This window comes from Cetorhinus maximus, chromosome 2 (assembly GCF_964194155.1).
Source record: "Cetorhinus maximus chromosome 2, sCetMax3.hap1.1, whole genome shotgun sequence".
Taxonomy (NCBI): domain Eukaryota; kingdom Metazoa; phylum Chordata; class Chondrichthyes; order Lamniformes; family Cetorhinidae; genus Cetorhinus; species Cetorhinus maximus.
Window position 1 is genome coordinate 46006469 of NC_135880.1, and position 21421 is coordinate 46027889.

A 21421-nucleotide genomic window follows, 5' to 3' on the forward strand; every position below is an offset into this window, starting at 1 on the left:
GAATTTTCAACGATAAATGAAGCTTGAATTGAAATAAACACCATCCTTGAGCGCAAAATCTGTGTTGACAAAGAATTGTTGAGGAACCACTACATTCTCAGGCGCCATCATCTGGATGAAACAAACCATATTCCCGACTACCTGTTGAAATGGACTTCCAAATTCCTGGAGCAGGCAGTTCACCTGATATTCTGAGCAGTGTTCTTTCCTCTACCACCACCACAAAAAAATCATGACTAACTGCGGAATCTTGCTATATCCAAATTGGGTGCTACACTTGTCTACGTAGCACCAGTGATTGGTACCCCATAGAGAAAGCTCTTTCTATTTGAAGCCTTTCATAACTTCAGGATCTCTCAAAGCACCTACAGTCAATGAACAACTTTTCAAATGTAGCCGCTGTTTTAATGTAGGAAATGCAGCAGCCAATTTGAGCCCAGCAGAGCCCGACAAGCAACAATGTGATAACAAATATATACTGTTTTTTGCTGTTGATTGGAGGATAAATGTTGGCCAAGTAACCAGCAATAACTCCACTGCTCCTCTTCAAAATAGTGCCATGAAATCTTCTATGTTCACCTGAAAGGGCAGACCCGGTCTCAGACACTTCTGGACCAAAGTATTAGCATTGATTTTTCTGCTCATCAGCAATCACTACGCTTGAAAGTAATTGCATGTGAAGTGTTAGGAGATATTTGGGCTTTTGTTTCAAAAAAAAATTTCAACTTTTACTCACTTGCTGATTTTTGCCAAACCCTTCTGCAAGATAGCTGTGTGAATATCCTCTAGTACCTTCTGAGATAAGCTTTCTATGTACGTGAGACAATGAATTATCAGACATAGGAACTGGTGTAAATCATTCAACTTTTTGAGCCTATTCCACCATTCAGTTAATTCATAGCTGAGCTGCACCACAACTCTGTTTACCTGTACCCAACAAAAGTCTGTTCATCTCAGTCTTGAAAATTTCCATTGATCCACCAGATTTCCACTATTATTCGCATGAATAAGTGCTTCCTGGATTCACTCCTAGGTAGCCTAGTTCGAATTTTATTATGTCCTCTTATTCTGGATTTCCCTCACCAAAGCAAATAGTTTCTCTTTATAAGAACACAAAGAACAGGAACTGGAGCAGGCCAGTTGGCCCTTCAAGCCTGATCCACCATTCAGCAGGATCATGGCAGATCTACCTCACTCCACCTTCCTGCACTATCCCCTATTTCTTGATTCCCTGAGTACCCAAAAATCTGTTGACCTCCGTGTTGAATGTACTCAATGACTGAGCATCCTTAGCCCTCTGGGGTAAAAAGAAATCCACAGATTCAGAAGCTTCTGGCTAAAGAAATTTCCCCCCCTCTCAATCCAAAATGGCCAACCCCTTATTCTGAGACCATGACACCATGTTCTAGATTCCCCAGCCAGGATAGACATTATCTTGGTGTCTACTATGTCAAGCCTCTTTAAGAATTTTGTGTTACAGCTAGGTCACTTTTCATTTTAAACACCAGGAGACCTAGCCTACTCAATCTCTCTCCATAAGGCAACCCCCTTAACCTGGGAACCAGTCTAGCGAACCTTTGTTGCATTCTCTCTAGCACAAATATTCCCTTCTTTAGGTAAGGGGATCAAAACTGCACACAGGTACTGGAGGTGTGGTCTCACCAATGCCTTGTGTAATTGTAGTGAGACTTCTTTACTGTTGTAATCCAATTCCTAGGTGCCAAAAGCTAACATAACATTTGCCTTCCAAATTGCTTCCTTCACCTGCATATTGACTTTGTGATTTATGTACAAGAACACCCAGGTTGCTCTGAATGTAGCTATTTCCTAGTATCTTGCTATTCAAAATATTCTGCTTTTATTTTTCCGACCAAAATGGATAAGGTATTCCATCTGCCATGTTTTTGCCCAATCACTCAAACTGTCCATATCCCTTAGCAGCCTCTTGTGTCTTCCTAATTGCTTTACTTTGCCACCTGACTTGGTATCATCAGTATACTTGGATATGTTAAATTTAGTGCACTTATCTCGGTCATTAATATAGATTGTAAATAGCTGAGGCCCAAGTACTGATGCTTACGTTACACAGCCTGGTAACCAAAATGTACTGTTTATTCCTACTGTTTTCTATCCACTAACTAATCCTCAATTCATGCTAATATTACCCCAATTCCATGCCTTCTAATTTTGTGTAATAAACACTTTTTTGTGACACTTTTATAATGCTTTCTTAAATAGCAGGTCTTACTAAGGATTATACAACTGAAGCATCACTTCTGCACTTGTATAGTTTTATTTGCTACTTTCCAAACCTTGCTCCTGTACTACAAGGTTAATAATTAAGCCTTTCTCATTGCATAATACTGGATCGAAAGTACCCTGTTTCCTAGTTGGTTCCTCAACATACTGATCTAGAAAACTATCTTTATACGTTCAGTGAACTTGTCCTCCATGCTGTTAGTGCAAATTTGGTTTGCCCAGTCCTTTTGAAGATTAAGGACCCCCATGATTACTGTATTATCCTTGTTACGAGCATCTCTACTGATTTATACTCTTGCAACCACCTGGGGCCTCTAAACGAACTCCCACCCACATATTTTCTGCCCCTTACTATTTCTTAGCTTCACCCAAACTGATTCTACTTGATTTTCTGAGCTAAGATCCTTTCTCTCTTTATCCCATTCTTTATTATCAGGGCTGCCCTACTCCTTTTCCATTTTGCCACGCTCTTCTAAAAGTCAAGTATCCTGGAATATTTTGTCCTCAACCTTGGATACTTAGCTCTTATGGAGACATGGTTGCTTTTAGATTAAACCTATTAATTTCTGTCTGTCCTATTCATCATATTTCATGTGAATTATTCTCTCTAAGATATAGTGCCTTTAGTTTTCGCTTTTATCTAATTTTCCCTGATGTCATCTTAGTCATTCATGTCCTATTATATTTGTTACTCCACCTCTCCCCTCCCTGACCCTTTTTGCTTATTATTATCCCAAATGCTGTGCTGCTTTAGCCATGACATTTCCCTTGCTGCTTTTGAATTTTCTCATTCCCTGAATCCTCCCAGCCCACCTTCAATGGTTTAAAGCCCTGTTTACTCACCTCCTAAGTCAATTTGCCAGGACATTAGCCCCAGCCCAGTTTAAGTGGAGCCTATCCCAATGGAACAGCTCTCCTAGTGGCCCATGAAATGAAATCACTCCCTCCCATGCCATTTTTTTCAGCCACACATTTAACTTTCTAATCTGTTTATCCCTATGCGATTTGATGTGTGGCTCAGGCAATAACCTTTTGAGGTTCTTCTTTTTAATTTTGGACCCTAATTCCTCAAACACACTCAGCAGCGCATCATTCCTAGTTCTACCTATGTCTTTGGTTCCTACGTGGACCAGGACAACAGGATCATTTCATTCCATTTCTTCTCAGGAGATAGAAAAGGCGTGTAAGAAAGGCAAGGTTACAGTGATCATGGGGGATTTCAATATGCAGGTAGACTGGGAAAATCAGGTTGGTAGTGGATCCCAAGAAAAGGAATTTGTGGAATGTCTACAAGATGGATTTTTCGAGCAGCTTGTGGTGGAGCATGCTAGGGAACAAGCAATTCTAGATTTAGTGATGTGTAATGAGGCAGCTTTGATAAGGGAGCTTAAGGTGAAGGAACCCTTAGGAGGAAGTGACCATAATATGGTAGAATTTACCCTGCAATTTGAGAGGAAAAAGCCGGAATCAGATGTAACGGTATTACAGTTGAATTAAGGCAACTACAGAGGCATGAGGGAGGAGCTGGCCAGAATTGACTGGGAGATGAGCCTAGCAGGTAAGACAGTGGAACAGCAATGGCAGGAGTTTCTGGAGTAATTTGGGAGACACAGCAAAAATTCATCCCTAGGAAGAAGAAGCATACTAAAGGGAGGACGAGGCAACCATGGCTGATGAGGGAAGTCAGGGACAGCATAAAAGCTAAAGAGAAAGCATACAATGCGGCGAAGAGCAGTGGGAAACCAGGGGATTGGGAAGCCTACAAAGACCAACAGAGGACAACTAAAAAAGAAATAAGGAGGGAGAAGATTAAATATGAGGGTAAACTAGCCAGTAATATAAAAGAAGATTGCAAGAGTTTTTTTAGATATATAAAGGGTAAGAAAGAGGCAAAAGTGGACATTGGGCCGCTGGAAAGTGACGCTGGAGAAGTAGTAGTGGGGAACAAAGAAATGGTGGAGGAACTGAATAGGTACTTTGCGTCAGTCTTCACGGTGGAAGACACGAGTAACATCCCCAAAGTTCAAGAGAGTCGGGGGACAGAGGCAATTCCCAAGGAGAAGGTGCTAGGAAAACTGAAAGGTCTGAAGGTGGATAAATCACCTGGACCAGATGGATTACACCCCAGAGTTCTGAAGGAGATAGCTGAAGAGATAGTGGAGGCGTTAGTGGTGATCTTTCAGGAATCGCTTGAGTCAGGAAGGGTCCCAGAGGACTGGAAAATCACAAATGTAACCCCCTTGTTTAAGAAGGGAGTGAGGCAAAAGACGGGAAATTACAGGCCGATTAGCCTGACCTCGGTCGTTGGTAAGATTTTAGAGCCCATTATTAAGGATGAGATTTCAGAATACTTGGAAGTGCATGGTAAAATCGGGCAAAGTCAGCATAGTTTCACCAAGGGGAGGTCATGCCTGACAAATCTGTTAGAATTCTTTGAGGAGGTAACGAGTAGGTTAGACAAAGGAGAGCCAATGGATGTTATCTACTTGGACTTCCAGAAGGCCTTTGACAAGGTGTCGCACAGGAGGCTGCTCAGTAAGATAAGAGCCCATGATGTTAGAGGCAAGATACCAGCATGGATAGAAGATTGGCTGTCTGGCAGGAGGCAGAGAGTGGGGATAAGGGGGTCCTTCTCAGGATGGCGGCCGGTGACTAGTGGAGTTCTGCAGGGGTCGGTGTTGGGACCACAACTTTTCACTTTATACATTAATGATCTAGATGAAGGAACTGAGGGCATCTGGCTAAGTTTGCAGATGATACAAAGATAGGTGAAGGGACAGGTAGTATTGAGGAGGCAGGGAGGCTGCGGAAGGATTTGGACAGGTTAGGAGAATGGGCAAAGAAGTGGCAGATGGAATACAACGTGGGGAAGTGTGAGGTCATGCACTTTGGTAGGAAGAATAGAGGCATAGACTATTTTCTAAATGGGGAGAGAATTCAGAAATCTGGAGTGCAAAGGAACTTGGGAGTCCTAGTCCAGGATTCTCTTAAGGTTAACTTGCAGGTTGAGTCAGTAGTTAGGAAGGTAAATGCAATGTTGGCATTTATTTCAAGAGGACTAGAATATAAAAGCAGGGATGTGCTGCTGAGACTTTATAAGGCTCTGGTCAGACCACATTTAGAATATTGTGAGCAATTTTGGGCCCCATATCTCAGGAAGGACGTTCTGGCCCTGGAGAGAGTCCAGAGGAGGTTCATGAGAACGATTCTAGGAATGAAAGGCTTAACATATGAGGAACGTTTGAGGACTCTGGGTCTATACTTGATGGAGTTTAGAAGGATGAGGTGGGATCTGATTGAAACTTACAGAATACTGAAAGGCCTGGATAGAGCAGACGTGGGGGAAGATGTTTCCGTTAGTAGGAGAGACTAGGACCTGCGGGTACAGCCTCAGAGTTAAGGGAAGACCTTTTAGAACAGAGATGAGGAGAAACTTCTTTAGCCAGAGAGCGGTGAATCTATGGAATTCATTGCCACAGAACGCTTTGGAGGCCAGGTCATTGAGCGTATTTAAGACCGAGATAGATAGGTTTTTGATTGGTAAGGGGATCAAAGGTTATGGGGAGAAGGCGTGAGAATGGGGTTGAGAAATTTATCAGCCATGATTGAATGGCGGAGCAGACTCGATGGGCCGAATGGCCTAATTTCTGCTCCTATGTCTTATGGTCTTCTCCAGCTGAATGATATGGCTTTAACTCTGGCACCGGACAAGCAACACAACCTTTGGATATAGAAAACAATTTCTGTTCCCCTGTCTTTGCTATCTCCCATTACTACCACATTCATTTTCAATCCCCCTGCTTGAATGGCCTCCTGCACTGGGGTAAGTCAAGGGTTGAGGCTACTCCTTTCCTACATCCTGGAACCCCATACCTTGCAGTCACACTGTCCTGTCCCTGACTATTGACCAACTCTGCTTAACCTAAGGGGTGTGACCACCTCCTGGAACAGTGTCCAGGTAACTCTTTCCCCTCCCTAATGCCCTGTAATGTCTACAGCTCAGACTTCAGCTCAACAACTTAGAGCAGAAGTTCTTTGAAATGCAGCCAATTAACACAGGGATGGCTGTCTGGGAGGACGCTGCTCTCCACAAACTCCCACATGGCTATAGCATAGAACCTGCCCTGAGATATGTATCTAACCTTATATATCTGATCAGTTAGTTATTTTTAATTGCTTCATTTATTTTAGTTATCTTTGCTTTATCTATTTTAAGCTACTAATTTAGTAAAGTAAAAGCAAAGTGTCATCTCTATCTGTTTCTTTATTTGATTAGTACACCCCATAACTAATAAACTGAAGGGAATGCAGATCATGTTTATGCCACCAGCTTATAACTCGTTAGGCCATAGTATCATTCTGGTGAATCTGCTCAGTTCATAGCACCCTCGCCTTTGAATCAGAGGGTTGTGGGTTCATGTCCCACTCCCGGAAACCAAGAACTGTGATTGTACTCGAAAGAGTTGCAATCTGTGACTGTTGATAACTCGAAAGAGTTTCCAAGCCCAGTGTAACTTCTCTGAGCTTCAGAATGCATAACTGAATGCTGTACTCCAGATGGGGTCTTACTAAGGATTTATATAACTGAAGCATCACTTGCGCACATGTATTTCAACACCTGTGAAATAAAGGCCTATGATCTACAGCAACATAGTTAAGTCTCTTTGTGTCTTCCTGTGATATCTATGTGCATTTTGGCCACTGATTATAGATCAGGAGAAGAAACCCTGGCTGACTTTTTTTTCTCCCCCTCTTCTTACCCAAAGGCGCTGAAACCAATCAAAGGATCCCAACTGCTGTCCTAGCTGAGATCAGCTAACACAGAACAGATTGAGAATCAAATCATATGTTCTGTGCTTAGTGCTACATATTGGCTATATTACTACATATGCTACATTAGCTTTCCCTCAAAAGGCCACTTAGGAAATCTTTAAATTATCCTGCACATGAAACTTTAATTTGTCTCTTTCAGTGCCCTTTTTTATAAAATGGTGACCAGAATTCTGCACTACTTTGTGAGTCTAACCAATGTTCAGACACAAACTGCAATAACTTAATTGGCAGCAGACAAAAAATTATGCTAGTGAAATATCTATATGTACATAAATTGTTTATACATATTTGTATTTTATCTATTGACTGCCATTGGACTAATTTGTATCAGCATGTCTATGAGCATCTTTCCTGAGTTTAGAGTTGAGGATGGAGCTTTTTTATGAATCTTTATGCTATATTTGAAATCTATATTCTTTAATGCTAAGATTTCAGCACATTTCCTGTATGAAAATTTGCGTCTGCTTAAGTTGTGATCTAAAGAAAATAGAATTGATGGAATAGCTCTGATATGTTTGTGGCTTTCAGTGATAATATGTATACATTTTATTCCTCCACAGGCATCTGTTCCAGAGAAAACAGAAGGGTCTGGTTTGCAGATGGTATCCTGCCAAATGGAGAAGTGGCAGATACAACAACAATGACAGGAAGTTCAACAGTTGGAGTAGACAAGGGAGCACCAGACGACATGTGCCGAATGAGTCCCATCGCGCAAGAACCAAAAATGGTATTAGTAAATGCCAAATTAACTCCTTTTAAAACAGCAAATCCAGTTAGTGGTTGAAACTTCTTAACCTAAAATGTGGCTTATTGTATACCTTTTGTACCCTTTGTTCAGATAAGCAAGCATTTATATAACACTTGTAAACATTTTAAAATTCTTCTAAAAATCTTCAATTACTTTAAGCTTTAGAGGTCCTTTTTCTCCAATTTGCAGCTTTCGTCTGGTAGCACAGGGGATCAAACCCATTCTGATGTTACAAGTCAAGTTGATGCTTTGAGGACTGATTCAGCTATAACAAAGATGGTTTTGACAAGTCTTCAAGATGTCAAGTCTGACGTTACTTGTCGAGCAGACTACAGAGCACTGGCTAATGTTGGCAAGTCTGTCGCAAAAGTCATCAGCCTCATTCCAGATGATGAACATGGTCTACCTCCCATTATTGTAGCAATAGGAGAACAAGAAGGTATTTGATATTGACGTGTCAAAGGTTTTAATAGTTTTTTTGTACATATTTAAAATGTAAAGGCAGAACGAAATGCTATTCTGTAAAATAAGTACAATTTTAAAAAAAACTTGCCTTATCATGGCTCTCAAAGGTCCAAATGTGCTTTAACAATAATGAATTGCTTTGAAGGATCAATCGTTGATATCTAAGTGATTGTTGTAGCTATATGTACAGCAAGGTCAGACAAACTAAAGAAATAATTGGGCAGTTAATGTATTATTTGGCCTTTGATCAAGCCCTCATTAGATTTGTTGCAAATTTCAACTTTAAACGATTCTACCTGATTTGAGGAATTATCTAAATAAAGCAATAAGTAACAGCCAATTTGGATGTGACCTGGGCTTCAACTTTTGATATTTCCAGGATAATCAGGCAGTATCCAGTGAGAAAGAAAGACTTTAGGAGAAGGATGCACCACCTGTCATTTATTGCAAGGGGAATGGAATATAAAAGTAGCTATGTTTTCGCTACAATTGTATAGAGCATTGGTGAGACCACATCTGAAGCGCTGTATGCAGTTTTGGTCTCCTTATTTAATAGAGGGCATAATTGCATTCAAAGCAGTTCAGAGAAGGTTCACGTGACTGATTCATTTGACTTGTTAATAAAACAACATTGTAGATGTTGAGATAACCTGATGGATTCTGTTTGTATGTGGTAAAGCTATCACTTATATTTCAGCTTGGCTCAGTTGATAGAACTCTTGCCTCTGGGTCAGAAAGTTGTGAGGTCAATCCCCACATCTGGAACTTGGAGTACAGTCTAGACTGAAATAGCTCTATTATTGACTATTACTTCAATGGTACTTTTATTCTTTGATTGAAATGTGAAAGGAAAGTTCTTTTTTGATTGTGGCTGTTAAAGCTGTAAGTGGGAAAGACATTAGGGTTAGTATTCTAGAAGGATGTGATCAAATGGCCATCTTCATTCACTTTTTATCTTGATTAATTAACTTTTTCTTTAATGCGGAGACCCAGTAGTGGTGGAGGAACATCCATCTCAGGACCAGGTCATGTTGCTGCTGGAGGATGGAGGGCCTAATCCTTTGACCTTTGTGTTAAATGCCAATCTTCTAGTAAATGTGAAACTTGTGAACTGTAAGTACACTCTCCATTTCATAAAGTTGTATGCTAAGTAGAGTCATCTGGATCCAAGGCTTTTACTTCATTTCTCTCTCGCTCTCTCATCGCTTGTTCTCAGGTCTTCGCCAGGTCATGCGATTTTTCATTTCTCTATTCTCAGGTGCCTTGTTGCCCTTATTCGTTACCTCAGTCCATGACAACTCCATGTTAGACTATTTGAATTTGAGTGTTATAACCCTTTTTAAAACTTAGGCTTGATACCACTTATCACCAAAAGACACACTCAAACATTTTTAATAGGTAGTGTATGATCTGTTTATATCTATCTGGGAAACACCAGTAGTTCAGCAAGGCTGGACTAAATCTAAGATATAAGCAAAAAACTGCGGATGCTGGAAATCGAAAACAAAAATACCTGGAAAAACTCAGCAGGTCTAGCAGCATCTGTGGAAGGGAGCACAGTTAACGTTTCGAGTCATGTAGACTCGAAACGTTAACTGTGGACCAAATCTATCTTGCATGCTCCTTGGCAGATGTACTCGGAGTTCTCAAAAAGTTCGTTTTTTTAAAATCCCACAGTCCCAGATGTATATGACCACTGGCACATCTGCCATGACATGATTGAGTTAAGGTACTTCCAAACAGGTAGAATATATTAAGCAAAGCTATACCTTATCAGTATCGTGAATTAAATTTCAAACTAACATGCAAATATTTTTGTTTATAATTCATTAAATGAGATGAATTCCTAACTTACAAACACATGGTAGTGCAGTTGAGCTACTGAGATTAGCTTACTTCCTCATTACTGATAGTATCTCTCAGAACTTTCCTCTTGCAGTTAATTGTTCCACAGTGTGAATTTGCTGACCAGAATCCTTTATTTGATTCTGTATTTTCATACATTTGTTCTCACCTGATCTTGTTAATTAGTTTACACAGACATCAATAAGGAATTTTGTACCTACACCATTAAACCACATCCTTCATTAGGTGATTAGTTCGTTCAGGGAGTCCAAATAATATGGCCAGTGCTCTAGGAATCTGTTTAAGTACAAAAGCTTGGTGAACTCAATTGTGTTTAATAGCACAATATTACACTTGTCCAATTAGTCAACTCGCATCTGTTTACATCACTGGCATTCCTACTCCCTGGCTACTAGCTCAGACAGGAGTTCCTTTTGAAAAAGTCTGAATCTACCCTCTGTGCTTCCCTTGGCATTCTCTGAAGGGTCCATCAAGGCACCTGCAGCTGCCTCCTTATAAGCAGCAATCCCAAATGCCCCTTCTTTTGTTGCCCATTGTGCCTGCTGGGGTTATACTCGTCAATCCCTTTCATGTTATGCTCACCCCGTCTGCCACTATCGTCCTGAGCTTTGACATTGATTCAACAATCCTCACCATTTTCTTTATTTCCCTGCAGAATGTTTGTTTACACACGGGCAGGTCATCCATGACCTTGTTTGGGTGATTGTATTGACGACCAAAGTTTTGACTGAAACTTTGCTCACTGGTAGCAGAACCCAGACACTTACTACTATACAATCTAGGCAAAACTATCTGCCCTGACCAACTGCTGTGGTTGTGGTGTAGCCAATATCACCAAGTCACACCTTGGACCATCCCCCTCCTTTGACCTTCTCCTTTGAGTATTGTATCACATTGTTCCAGCCCTTTCTCTGATCCTTTCAAATTTTCAATGGCCTTGACAAGCCCCACTTCAACTTTCTCCCAAGATATCCTCCCACCTCTCTTCCCTCGGCTCTACAGGGAACAATTCCTCATCTATTGACTTCATTCTCAGTTCCCATAGAAATATGTAGCACTTCCAATAAGATAATGGGGCATTTGACCTAATCAGTCTGGGTTGGTGTAATCCTCCAGTCAAGCAAATCTCTCCTCTAAATTGACTGTCCCTCTGTACTTTCTAAACTTTCCCCTCCATATAATCTATCTTTATTCATAGTCATGGCCACCCTCAATCTAGACAAGATCATCTCTGAGCACTTCCTGTATATCTGACCAAATCCCTTACACCTTCCAGTCCCATTTCCTTTGCGCCTGCCTAATCATTTATAACTGTTCAACCAAATTCCCAACTATCTAACCTTTGTCTCTCCCTTTGCCACAATAAATCTGTGGCCATCAATTTGCTCATTCGCACACTCGCATCCATCTGTGGTGCTCTTGGCCCTGCAAATTTTTTGCTGGCTCCCATCCCTTGTTTGCCATCGGGTCCAAGGGCACAAATGTGTGGTTATGTGCAGCACAACTGACCTGGCTATTATTTAACCAATTTGGCTAGACTACATCAAGTGCTGTTGAACCTTGCCCTTCTCTGCCAAACCATTCATTATCCCAGGATCATCCTGGAGATCCAAGATAAACTTTTCTACACTACCAACTGTCTCCTAAAACTCCCCCTCCTTTCCCTGCCATCCTTGCCTCCAACAACTAGTGTGGGGACTGATAGGCTTCTTCATTGCTAAGATTGTGATCATCTGTTCAGCTTTCTCTGCTGCTTCTATCTTGTGTTCTCCTTGGACCTACACCTCCTAGTTTCTCTCCCATCTCCCCTCATGCTTTTTCTGATTTCATTTGGTACACGGAAGCTGCCAACTGCTCACTTGATCCCATTTATACTAAACTGCTGACCACTGAACTTCCTTACTGGCTCCCCTGCTAACTGACCTTGTTAAAAAAAATCTCCCTCTAATATTGTCCTGTACTTCCAAGACCACAGTCATTGCCCACTCCTCAGAAAATTGGCCCTTGACTTCTTATGTTCTGTTCAAACTATTGCCACATCTCCAACCACCTCACTTCTCTAAATGTTTAACCACTCAAATCTATGCCTTTGTCTAAAACTCTGAACTCCCTAATGAGGTTTCCACGCTTTCTAAATGAAAGGGTCCTAACCAAGATCAGACATGACTTCCATTGTGACCATGATGCGTTATCTCACTTCAGTCTTCTGTGTTTGACATGGTCGACCATACTAACATCCTTCGCTGTCCAGCTCAGTGGGATTACCCTTGCTTGGCTCCACTTTTCCCTACTTGATTTGATTGATTATAACTGGAGCATTTGCAGCAGTACCACCTCCTTTCAGGGTCCCTCAAGGATCAAATCTGACATGCTGTAATTTCCTCCAATTAAACATTGGAAGGACGAAAGCAATTAAATTTAGCCCCTTGGGTCACAGAGAAAAATACCATAATGCCCAGCATCACCTGCACCCAACAATTTTTAAAGAGAAACTAATCTAGTTCTAGATTCTTTGCAGCTCCTCCCACCTTGCTGTCATCAACAAACCTTTTAACAATTTTATACCTATCTTACTTTAGATCATTGATTCACAATGTGACTAGCAGCAATACTAGGAATGAACCCTAGTTACTTCTACTCTGACATAGCTTGCCTTGCCTCAGTTTCTCCCAGTGCTTCTTTCTGACATCTCTCTTTAGCTGGCAGTATTTCAATGTAAATGATTTTTCTAAGGCCTAACAATGTCTCTAAATTTACAATATATTTATATTGGTTTGTTAGAAATGGAACTCCAATTTGATTCATGGACTCTGTTTTCACACATATTTGCATTCTTCTTTCTTATCTCTGATTCTTAGATGCTGCAAATAAATGCTGGTGCTTTGTATCCAATGGATTACATGGTGTGGGCCAGGCAGAAGTTGTCATTCTCTTGTTGTGCTTGCCTGATGAAAATGCAATTCCCAAAGACATCTTTAACTTTTTTATTACACTTTATCAGGATGCAACTAAAGGTATGACTACAGTGTCCCATTATATAAATAATCAATGCACAAATTCCTGCACCAAACCATGATACTTTTTTTTCATTTACGGGATGTGGATGTCGCTGGCTAGGCCAGCATTTATTGCCCATCCCTAATTGCCCATGAAAAGGTGGTAGTGAGCTGCCGCCTTGAACCACTAATTAATGCACAAATTGCTGCATCAAGCCATAATTTTTTTATTCATTTACAGGATGTGGATTAACTGTAAATTAACTGTTGCCTTTATTTACTTGGTTGCTGGATTTTGCAAGTGACATTTATAGCTAACTTAATTTGAAAACTGTAATTATTATGGAGCTTCTGTTACAGACAGGAAAGCGTGGAGAAGTTAATGTGAAAAGAAATTAGTTCATGGAATACAAATGTTGGATTTTAAGTAAATGAACTGCTGTAATCCCAACTACAAAGTTGAATAAATGTATTTTAGCATATTTTGTCCTCTCCCTCAGCCTGTTTGTGTTCTTGATTTAGCTCTCATCTCTGCTTTAAGTCCAAGGGATGCAGAGTTGAAAGGATATGGCGGACAATTTGCTTAGCTATCCATGCTAAAACTGCTTATTATTCCAGGATCACCCTGGAATGCAATGATTCTCCCCAGCTGTTTCTCTATACTGAACCGTGTTTCCTCCACTCTCGCCTCCAATAATAAATGGTTTATCTTAATGATTTAGACTCAAATGTTGGGGGCGTTATAAAATAGTATGCAGATGATACGAAAATTGGTTCTGTGGTTGACAGTGAGGGGGAAAGTTTCAGACTGCACAAAGATGTAGATGATCTGGTCACTTGGGTGGAAAATGAAATTCAACCCAGAGAAATGAGGTAATGCATTTTGGGAGTTGTAACAAGACAAATGGAATGCACCGCTGGGAAGTGTGGTGGAGGCAGGTTCAATCGAGGCATTCAAGAGGGCATTAGATGATTGTTTGAATAGAAACAATGTGCGAGGGTATGGGGAAAAGGCAGGGCAATGACACTAGGTCATAATGCTCATTTGGATAGCTGGTGCAAACATGATGGGCTGAATGGCCTTCTGTGCTGTTAGAATTCTGTGAGTAAATGGGAGGACACTGAGTTGTGTGGAGAAACTGAGAGGAGCTGGGAGTGAATGTCTTAGATCCTTAAAAGTAGCAGGATAGGTGGATAAGGTGGTTAAGCAGGTATACGGCATGGTTTCCTTCAACCAATGCATAGATTATAAAAGCAGGCAGTTTATGCTAGAACTGTATGCAACACTAATCAGACCACAGCTTGAGTACTGCACACAGTTTTGATCACCACATTACAGGAAAGACATGATTGCACTGGAGAGGATGCAGAGGAGACTTATGTGGATGTTGCCGGAAGTGGAAAATTTAGCTCTGAGGAAAGATTGGGTAGGGTGGGGTTGTTTTCCTCAGCACAGAGAAGGCTGAAGGATGAGTTAATTATTACATTTCATTTATTTAGCAAATGCAAACCCCTGAAGCCAAGTGATAGCTACCTCGTTTAGTGAGTTTAAGATGATTAGCCTGCCACTTAGTCTGTAGAGGGGACACTCCTCAGTCATGTGCAGCAGTGTTTGTGTCTTTCCACAAGTGCCTAAGGGGTTTGTACAGAAGCCCCAGTGATGGACGTTGGCTGCAGAGGGGCCTTGGCCTGTCCTGAACCTATCTAGCAAGTGCCATTGCAGTTCAAAGCCTGCCATTCAGCAGATGGGGTTTGATGCAAGGAACAAGGAATTTGTTACTGACTTCCCATGCTTCCCATTCATTGGCCCAAAGGATGTATGCTGGTAGATCTTGCTCAGGAAGGGTGCTCCATATGGGGTGCTGAGATGGAAGGCAGACAGTAGATGGGGTGACCAAGTCAGCATGGAGTGGTAAATGAGGTGCAGCATGGATGGTTTTAACCTGCTTGTGGGTTTTTGTCAGTCGGCGGATGTGTGGCGGAGTGATGTTTGCAAGCACAGGAAGCCAGGGGAGGGGTGTTGAGCAGAGAGTTCCAGTTATGTTGCATTCAATTGAATGTCAGCAAGATGTGTGTGTGATGACCTTTGCCAGACAGGTACACTTAATTGATTACTTAATTGAGGGGCTTAGATAAAGTAAATAGGGTGGGCCATTTAACTTAGTAGGGTGGAGAAAAGCCAAGGGGCATAGGCTTAAAGTAATTGGTAGAAGGATTAGAAGGGATATGAGGAAACATTTTTTCACCCAGAGGGTGAGAGGGACTTCTGTCTTTTCCCACCAATCAGATTTCTATCCCTGCCACAGCACTGAAACAGCTCTTATCTGAGTCACAAATAACATCCTATGTGATTGTGACAAAGGTAATTATCCCTCCTCAACCTGCTTGTCCTGTCTACAGCCTTTGACGCAGTTGACCAAACTCCTCCAACACTTCTCCACTGTTATCCAGCTGGTTGGGACTGCTCTTGCTCCATTATTACCAAATTGTAGTCAGATTATCACTTGGAATGGCTTACCTTCCTGCCTCTGCTCTGTTATCTCTGGTGATCCTGAAGGTCTATCCTTGGCTCCTTCTTATTTCTCATCTGCATGCTGCCCTTCAATGACATCATCCAACACCTGGCTCAACCTTGCCACCGCTGTTGCTAAATTATCAGACGGCTTATTTAACACCCAATACTGGATGAGCAGAAATAAGCTGTAATTAAATATTGACAAGACTGAAGCTATTGTTTTTAGTCGCCACTCCAAACCATGTTTCCTGGCTGTTGACTTCATCCTTCTCCCTGAAGCATTCTGAGATTAAACCTGTTTGTAACTTTTGGTACCATATTTGACCCTAAGATGAGCTTCTGACCATACATTCGCGCCATCACTAAGACAGTCTATTTCCACTTTAGTGATATTGCCCAACTTCACTCCAGTCTCACCTCATCTACTGCTGAAAACCTCATTCATACCTTTGTTACCTTTGGACTTGACTATGCCAGTGCAGATCTGGTTGGCCCCCTACGTTCTACCATCTGTAAACATGAGACCATCCAAAACTTGGCTTCCCAAGACTTAACTCGCACCAAGTCCCATTCAGCCATCACTTCAACCATCACCCCTGTGTTGGGTGACCTACTTTGGCTCCTGGTCAAGCAATGTCTTGATTTTAAAATTCTCATCCTTGTTTCAAATCCCTCCATGGCCTCCCCCCTCTGTATTCTTGTAATCCCCTCCAGCCCCACAAACCCCTATCTGTGCCTATCTAATTCTGGCTTCTTGAGCATCCTGAATTTTACTTGCTTCACCATTGGTGGCCGGGCCTTCAGTTACCTAGCACCCAAGCTCTTGGAATTCCCATCTACACTTGCCAGCCTCTCCACCTCACTTTCCTCCTTTAAGACACTCTATAAAACCTACCTCTTTGACCAAGCTTTTGGTTATCTGACCTAATATCTCGTGACTTAGTATGATATTTTGTTTAATAATGCTCCTGTGAAGCACCTTGGGATATTTTATTGCATTCAAGATGCTGTAGAAGTATATAAGTTGTAAATATTGCTTACTTTGAGCCCTTAAAACCAAATCTTGCTAATTATTCCCTTTTTGGCCAAACAGGAAAAACCATTGGAAATTTAGGAAATTTTTCCTTCACTGAAAATTTTCTAGGCAGTAAAGATCATGGTGGATTCCTATTTGTCACACCCACTTTCCAGGCACTGGCAGATATACTACTTCCAACTAGCCCATTTTTGTTTGGAGTCCTCATTCAGAAACTAGAAGTACCTTGGGCAAAGGTGTTTCCTATTCGACTCATGTTAAGATTGGGCGCAGAATATAATGGTGAGTTTTACCTGTTTGCAAATAACTTCTGATATATATGTACATGCCTGGAATTCGATGCAATGGTTAATGACTGCAGTGTGTTGATTGTTTCTATAGATTGACTACATATTCAAGTATGTATCCATTTCTGCTTAAGCTTATTTATAACTCAGGAGAAACAGATCTGGTATTGAATTTTAGTTTATTGGAATGAGAAAATAGCAAAGAGACACAATTGATATAATGAAGGGAATTAAATTGTAGCTGTGGATGGACTTCACATAAGGTGACTTAAAGAAATCGCTAGCAAAATCAGACATATGTTTTCCTTTAACATTTAGAAATCATTAAAAAATAGCAGTAGTGCCCAAAGATTAGAAAGTAGATAACGGAACATTAATCTTTTAGAAGGGGCAATCCAGGGATTTACAGCCCACTGAGATCAGTTGTGGGTGAAGTATCGGATGCATCTTGGAAAGGGGCTAGTTAAGTATTTGCATATGTTGTGGTAAGAGGGGGTCATTATGGACTTCTGGGAATGAAGTCTTGCCGAACAAGTTTACTGGAGGAAATGATGGGCCTTTGGGAAACGGACTCCATGTCTGTAATGTATTGAGATTTCAGCAAGGCTTTTGATAACAAGAAATTAGTGGACAAGGTGGGAAGGCCACCTTGGATGAATAGGATGAAATCTTCTGTGGTAGATTGATATTGGCTAAACCAGAGAAAACAAAGCATGATTATGAATCTAACTACATTGACATGGCAAGTGTTCTCTTCTGTCCCACCAGAACTCAGTGCCAGGGTGCTATGGACTGTGTAGATATGATTGGGAGCAGGGGACAGAAACAAAGTTGACCAAATTTGTAGATTCTGCCAAATTTGGGGCAGTGGTTCAAACAGCAAGAACTTGCATCTAATATGGTGTGTTTTACATAAAGCATTGAGGGAATAGGCAAACCAAAGACAAAAGGATCCAGATGGGTGAAAATAAAGCATCATAGTGATGCTTTGTGACTAGTGAAGGGGAATTTATGCAAATATAACTAAAGTGGCTCTAGGCTGCAGAAGAATAAAGAATGCAGAAAAAAGACTGATTTTGGAGCTATTGGCGAATAGCTCGCTGATATCTGTGATATGAAGTCAGCAGTGCAAGCTATCCAAATGTTGATCTATATAGCTAAAGGAATACAGTACAAATCTTGGGTAATGGAATGTGCAAGGCATACAACCACAACCCAGGATTTTTGTATACATTTTGGATTGCCAAATATATTTTGGCCTTGGAAGTAGTGCAAAAAAAAATCTGTTGAAGCCATTGGTGATCTCGAAAGGTTGAAGAGCTGTGATGATTTTTTTTTCTGGAGAATGGAAGACTCAGAAGGGAATAAATAAATTGAACCACATTTTTATGTTTGTAATTGCCACAAACTCTGAATTGTACAGTTTCTTGGATTTAACTATATGAAGAAAGTGGTCAGTGTGTGGAATGGGCTGCCCCAGGAGGCGTATAGATAGGTGTGAGTGTTTGGGGGTATATGAGATTTTCAGATGAGCCAGAATTATTGCAATCTTTTTCAGACCTGTACTTTCCCATTTTTCTCACCGCAAGAATAAAGTTTAGCCTCCTCTGTGACATAAATCCTGTGAAATGCTATGTTCTTTGTGTGACGCTTTTTTAATTGGTCGGTTAAAGAGCTTGACCATCTAATTTGCTGCATCAGTTATGACAGATTCCACAGCAAAACAATCAATTAAAATGTTTCATATCACTTAATTTTTATTTTTTCAGTGCTTTCATGTGCTATCTTGTATTTCTAATTCAGCTGAATGTGTATCTACATAAAACACATGCAGAAATTAAATTGTGCTAAAATAATTGTTTACCCATAAAAGTGATCACTTGAGAGCTAATGCTCAACTCTGCTTCAGCATGGGTAGGGAATATCACTGAATCTTGAGTGCTGAAAATTTCTAGCTATATTGGATGATTTTTTTATGTATGGTGCATGAGTGAGCCAGATATATTGTAGGAGTTGTAATTTTCAATCTGATTCTGTAAAACAACAACATCCACAGTATATCATTTGTAAACCCCACACCATGATTGATGGGTAGGAAAGGAACCAACAACTGCTTAGTGATTTATAACTGCCATTGCCAAATTGTGTGTGCAAGAGAAGATGCATCTTTGGAATTGCAACATTAGAAGGCAGTACCCCTCATCCTCAACTTATTGATCCCTATCCCCCATCCATTTCATTCAGAGCCTTCATTAAAGTAAAATCAAACTTAGAGGAGGAAAGACTCTACTGTGACTCTGCCTTCTCTCTTTCTATCACCCCATCTCTTTTACAGAACACAAAATATGTTTTTTTTTCCTCATCTGCTACTGATTTTGAAATTTGGCCTCTGAGTAGCTGACTATTAGTGCTCTCATCCTGGACAATGCAGAAACTGTACAATCCATATTCCTACACCCAATCCTGGGAGAAAGTATTGGATTCAAGCCCAGGCTTTTGGGTGAGGCTGAGACCTTCAAGCTAAATCTTCAAAGAGGAACTGAAAATTGCAGCAGCTAATTCAAAAAATAAATGATTTCATTTTAATTATTGCACAATAAATTATTTAATTTTGTTTAAAACCTCCTTTTGGACATGAATTTCAGTTAACGTGGGAAAAGCAAAATGACTCATTTGTGCTGTTACAAGGAACTGTTAACAGGTTGGTAATAAGATTAACATTGGCAATCATATGTGATGCCAGAAACTGACATTCTAACGTGTCACTATGAATATGAACTTATGAATTAGGAGTAGGCCATTGGACCCCTTGAGCCTGCTCCTCTATGTAATAAAATCATCACTGATTTCCTTGTGGCCTCAACACCACTTTCCCACCTACCCCTGACATCCTTTGGCTCCTTTGTTAGTCAAGAATCTATCTACCCCTGCCTTAAAAATATCCAATGACCCTGCCTTTACCATGCTCTTGGGAAGAGTGTTCCACACACTCAAAATGTAAAGGTGGATATTTTAACATTCATAGGAATGTTTCTGGAGCATTTTACAATCTAATGTGTGCACCATGTACTCATCCTAATAGATTAGGCAAATTCTGAGGAGGGAACAAAATTTCTTCCACATTAAGCTAGTTGCTTAGCTACTGTTGTTTGAAGAAGAGCTCTGAAGAGTCATACGGACTCGAAACGTTGACTCTGTTTCTCTCTTCATAGATGCTGCCAGATCTGTTGAGTTTTTCCAGCATTTTCTGTTTTTATTACTGTTATTTAGGTTGCCAACAGGATTGTGAGAAGCATCCCAAACTATACTCCAAAATTAAGATATCTCTAAGCAATGGCACAAATAATGGACCTATCTATAATTATTTTCAATATTATTCCCATGTTCTAGCCATCAAAATTGTTGTTAATTGGTACATACTTTCATTTGCAGTTTATCCTTGTCCTTTAATGAGTGTTCGATTTCGTAAAGCACTCTTTGGAGAAACGGGTCATACCATCATGAATTTGCTAGCAGTAAGTGTTTTGGTTCATATTCTATTTTCTGTACTTCCTCCCTACTCTCTTCCCTCCCCTCAAACATTTTAAAATAATGACAGGCTCATTCCTGCTTCTGATATTTGCAAACCCAGAATGCAAAATTGTGAGAACTCAACACCAATGGATGGATGGATGCACTCAAGACCAGAAGGATATATTGAATTAGAATACTCATACACTTGTCTTTGGGAGTATTCTGGCAGATGTGAAACAAAAATTGTAACCTATTAGATTGCTGCAGAAATTATAAAGCAGTAATGCAGTCTAATTCAAATTAGATCATCACACTGCTATAGGATAAGTTTACCCTTCCATAGCACTTTGGCACACAAATGGTAATGAGTAATTTGTGGAGTCCATATTACGGGATAAAATTTAATATTTGTTTTAGAAACATGACTTGTAAAATGTAAGAAATGTCTGGTAAGTTTAATTGCAGTATTTGAGGAAATAACTGAATTGATAAAGGAAATTCAGTGGATGTTGTGTATATGGATTTGCATCAGTTACTTGGGAGGTTTTCTACTGATATTAAGGTATTTGAGGAAAGGTGGTAACCTGGATGGGAAGCTTTCTAATGGATAAAAGATTGTTGAGTGGATGCTTTTCTGACTGAAGGGATCTAAGTACAGTGAAATCATGATGAGTCAAACTTGAATGACACAAAATTCCAGTTATATCGAAGTAGTCAACCATTCCTGCTGGCAGAATAGCAAATCCCATAGAACAATGCCCATGATAGGCTGAAATTCTGGATGGGTAAGTCCATATTAGCTAAACTTGCCTAAGCTTGTCATATGATTGCGCTGACCAATCAGAGCAGAGTTAGACCACACGAGTGAAATCATGGAGCAAGCCATTATTTGACAAAGATCTC

At 40.5% G+C, this 21421-nt stretch overlaps 1 protein-coding gene across 4 annotated transcripts in view; it reads left to right on the top strand.

Moving 5' to 3' along the window:
- Positions 1 to 21421, top strand: part of LOC144694038 (zinc finger FYVE domain-containing protein 16-like) — a 96590-nt gene that overhangs the window by 46037 nt on the left and 29132 nt on the right. For 3 of the 4 annotated variants that reach the window (XM_078564394.1, XM_078564417.1, XM_078564401.1), the window contains 6 exons: positions 7653 to 7819; positions 8030 to 8279; positions 9293 to 9418; positions 13030 to 13185; positions 16776 to 17000; positions 20438 to 20520. In XM_078564394.1, coding sequence (XP_078420520.1) covers positions 7653 to 7819; positions 8030 to 8279; positions 9293 to 9418; positions 13030 to 13185; positions 16776 to 17000; positions 20438 to 20520 — 1007 coding nt within the window. The remainder of the gene's footprint in view (positions 1 to 7652; positions 7820 to 8029; positions 8280 to 9292; positions 9419 to 13029; positions 13186 to 16775; positions 17001 to 20437; positions 20521 to 21421) is intronic. The other variant, XM_078564409.1, reaches the window with a different exon arrangement.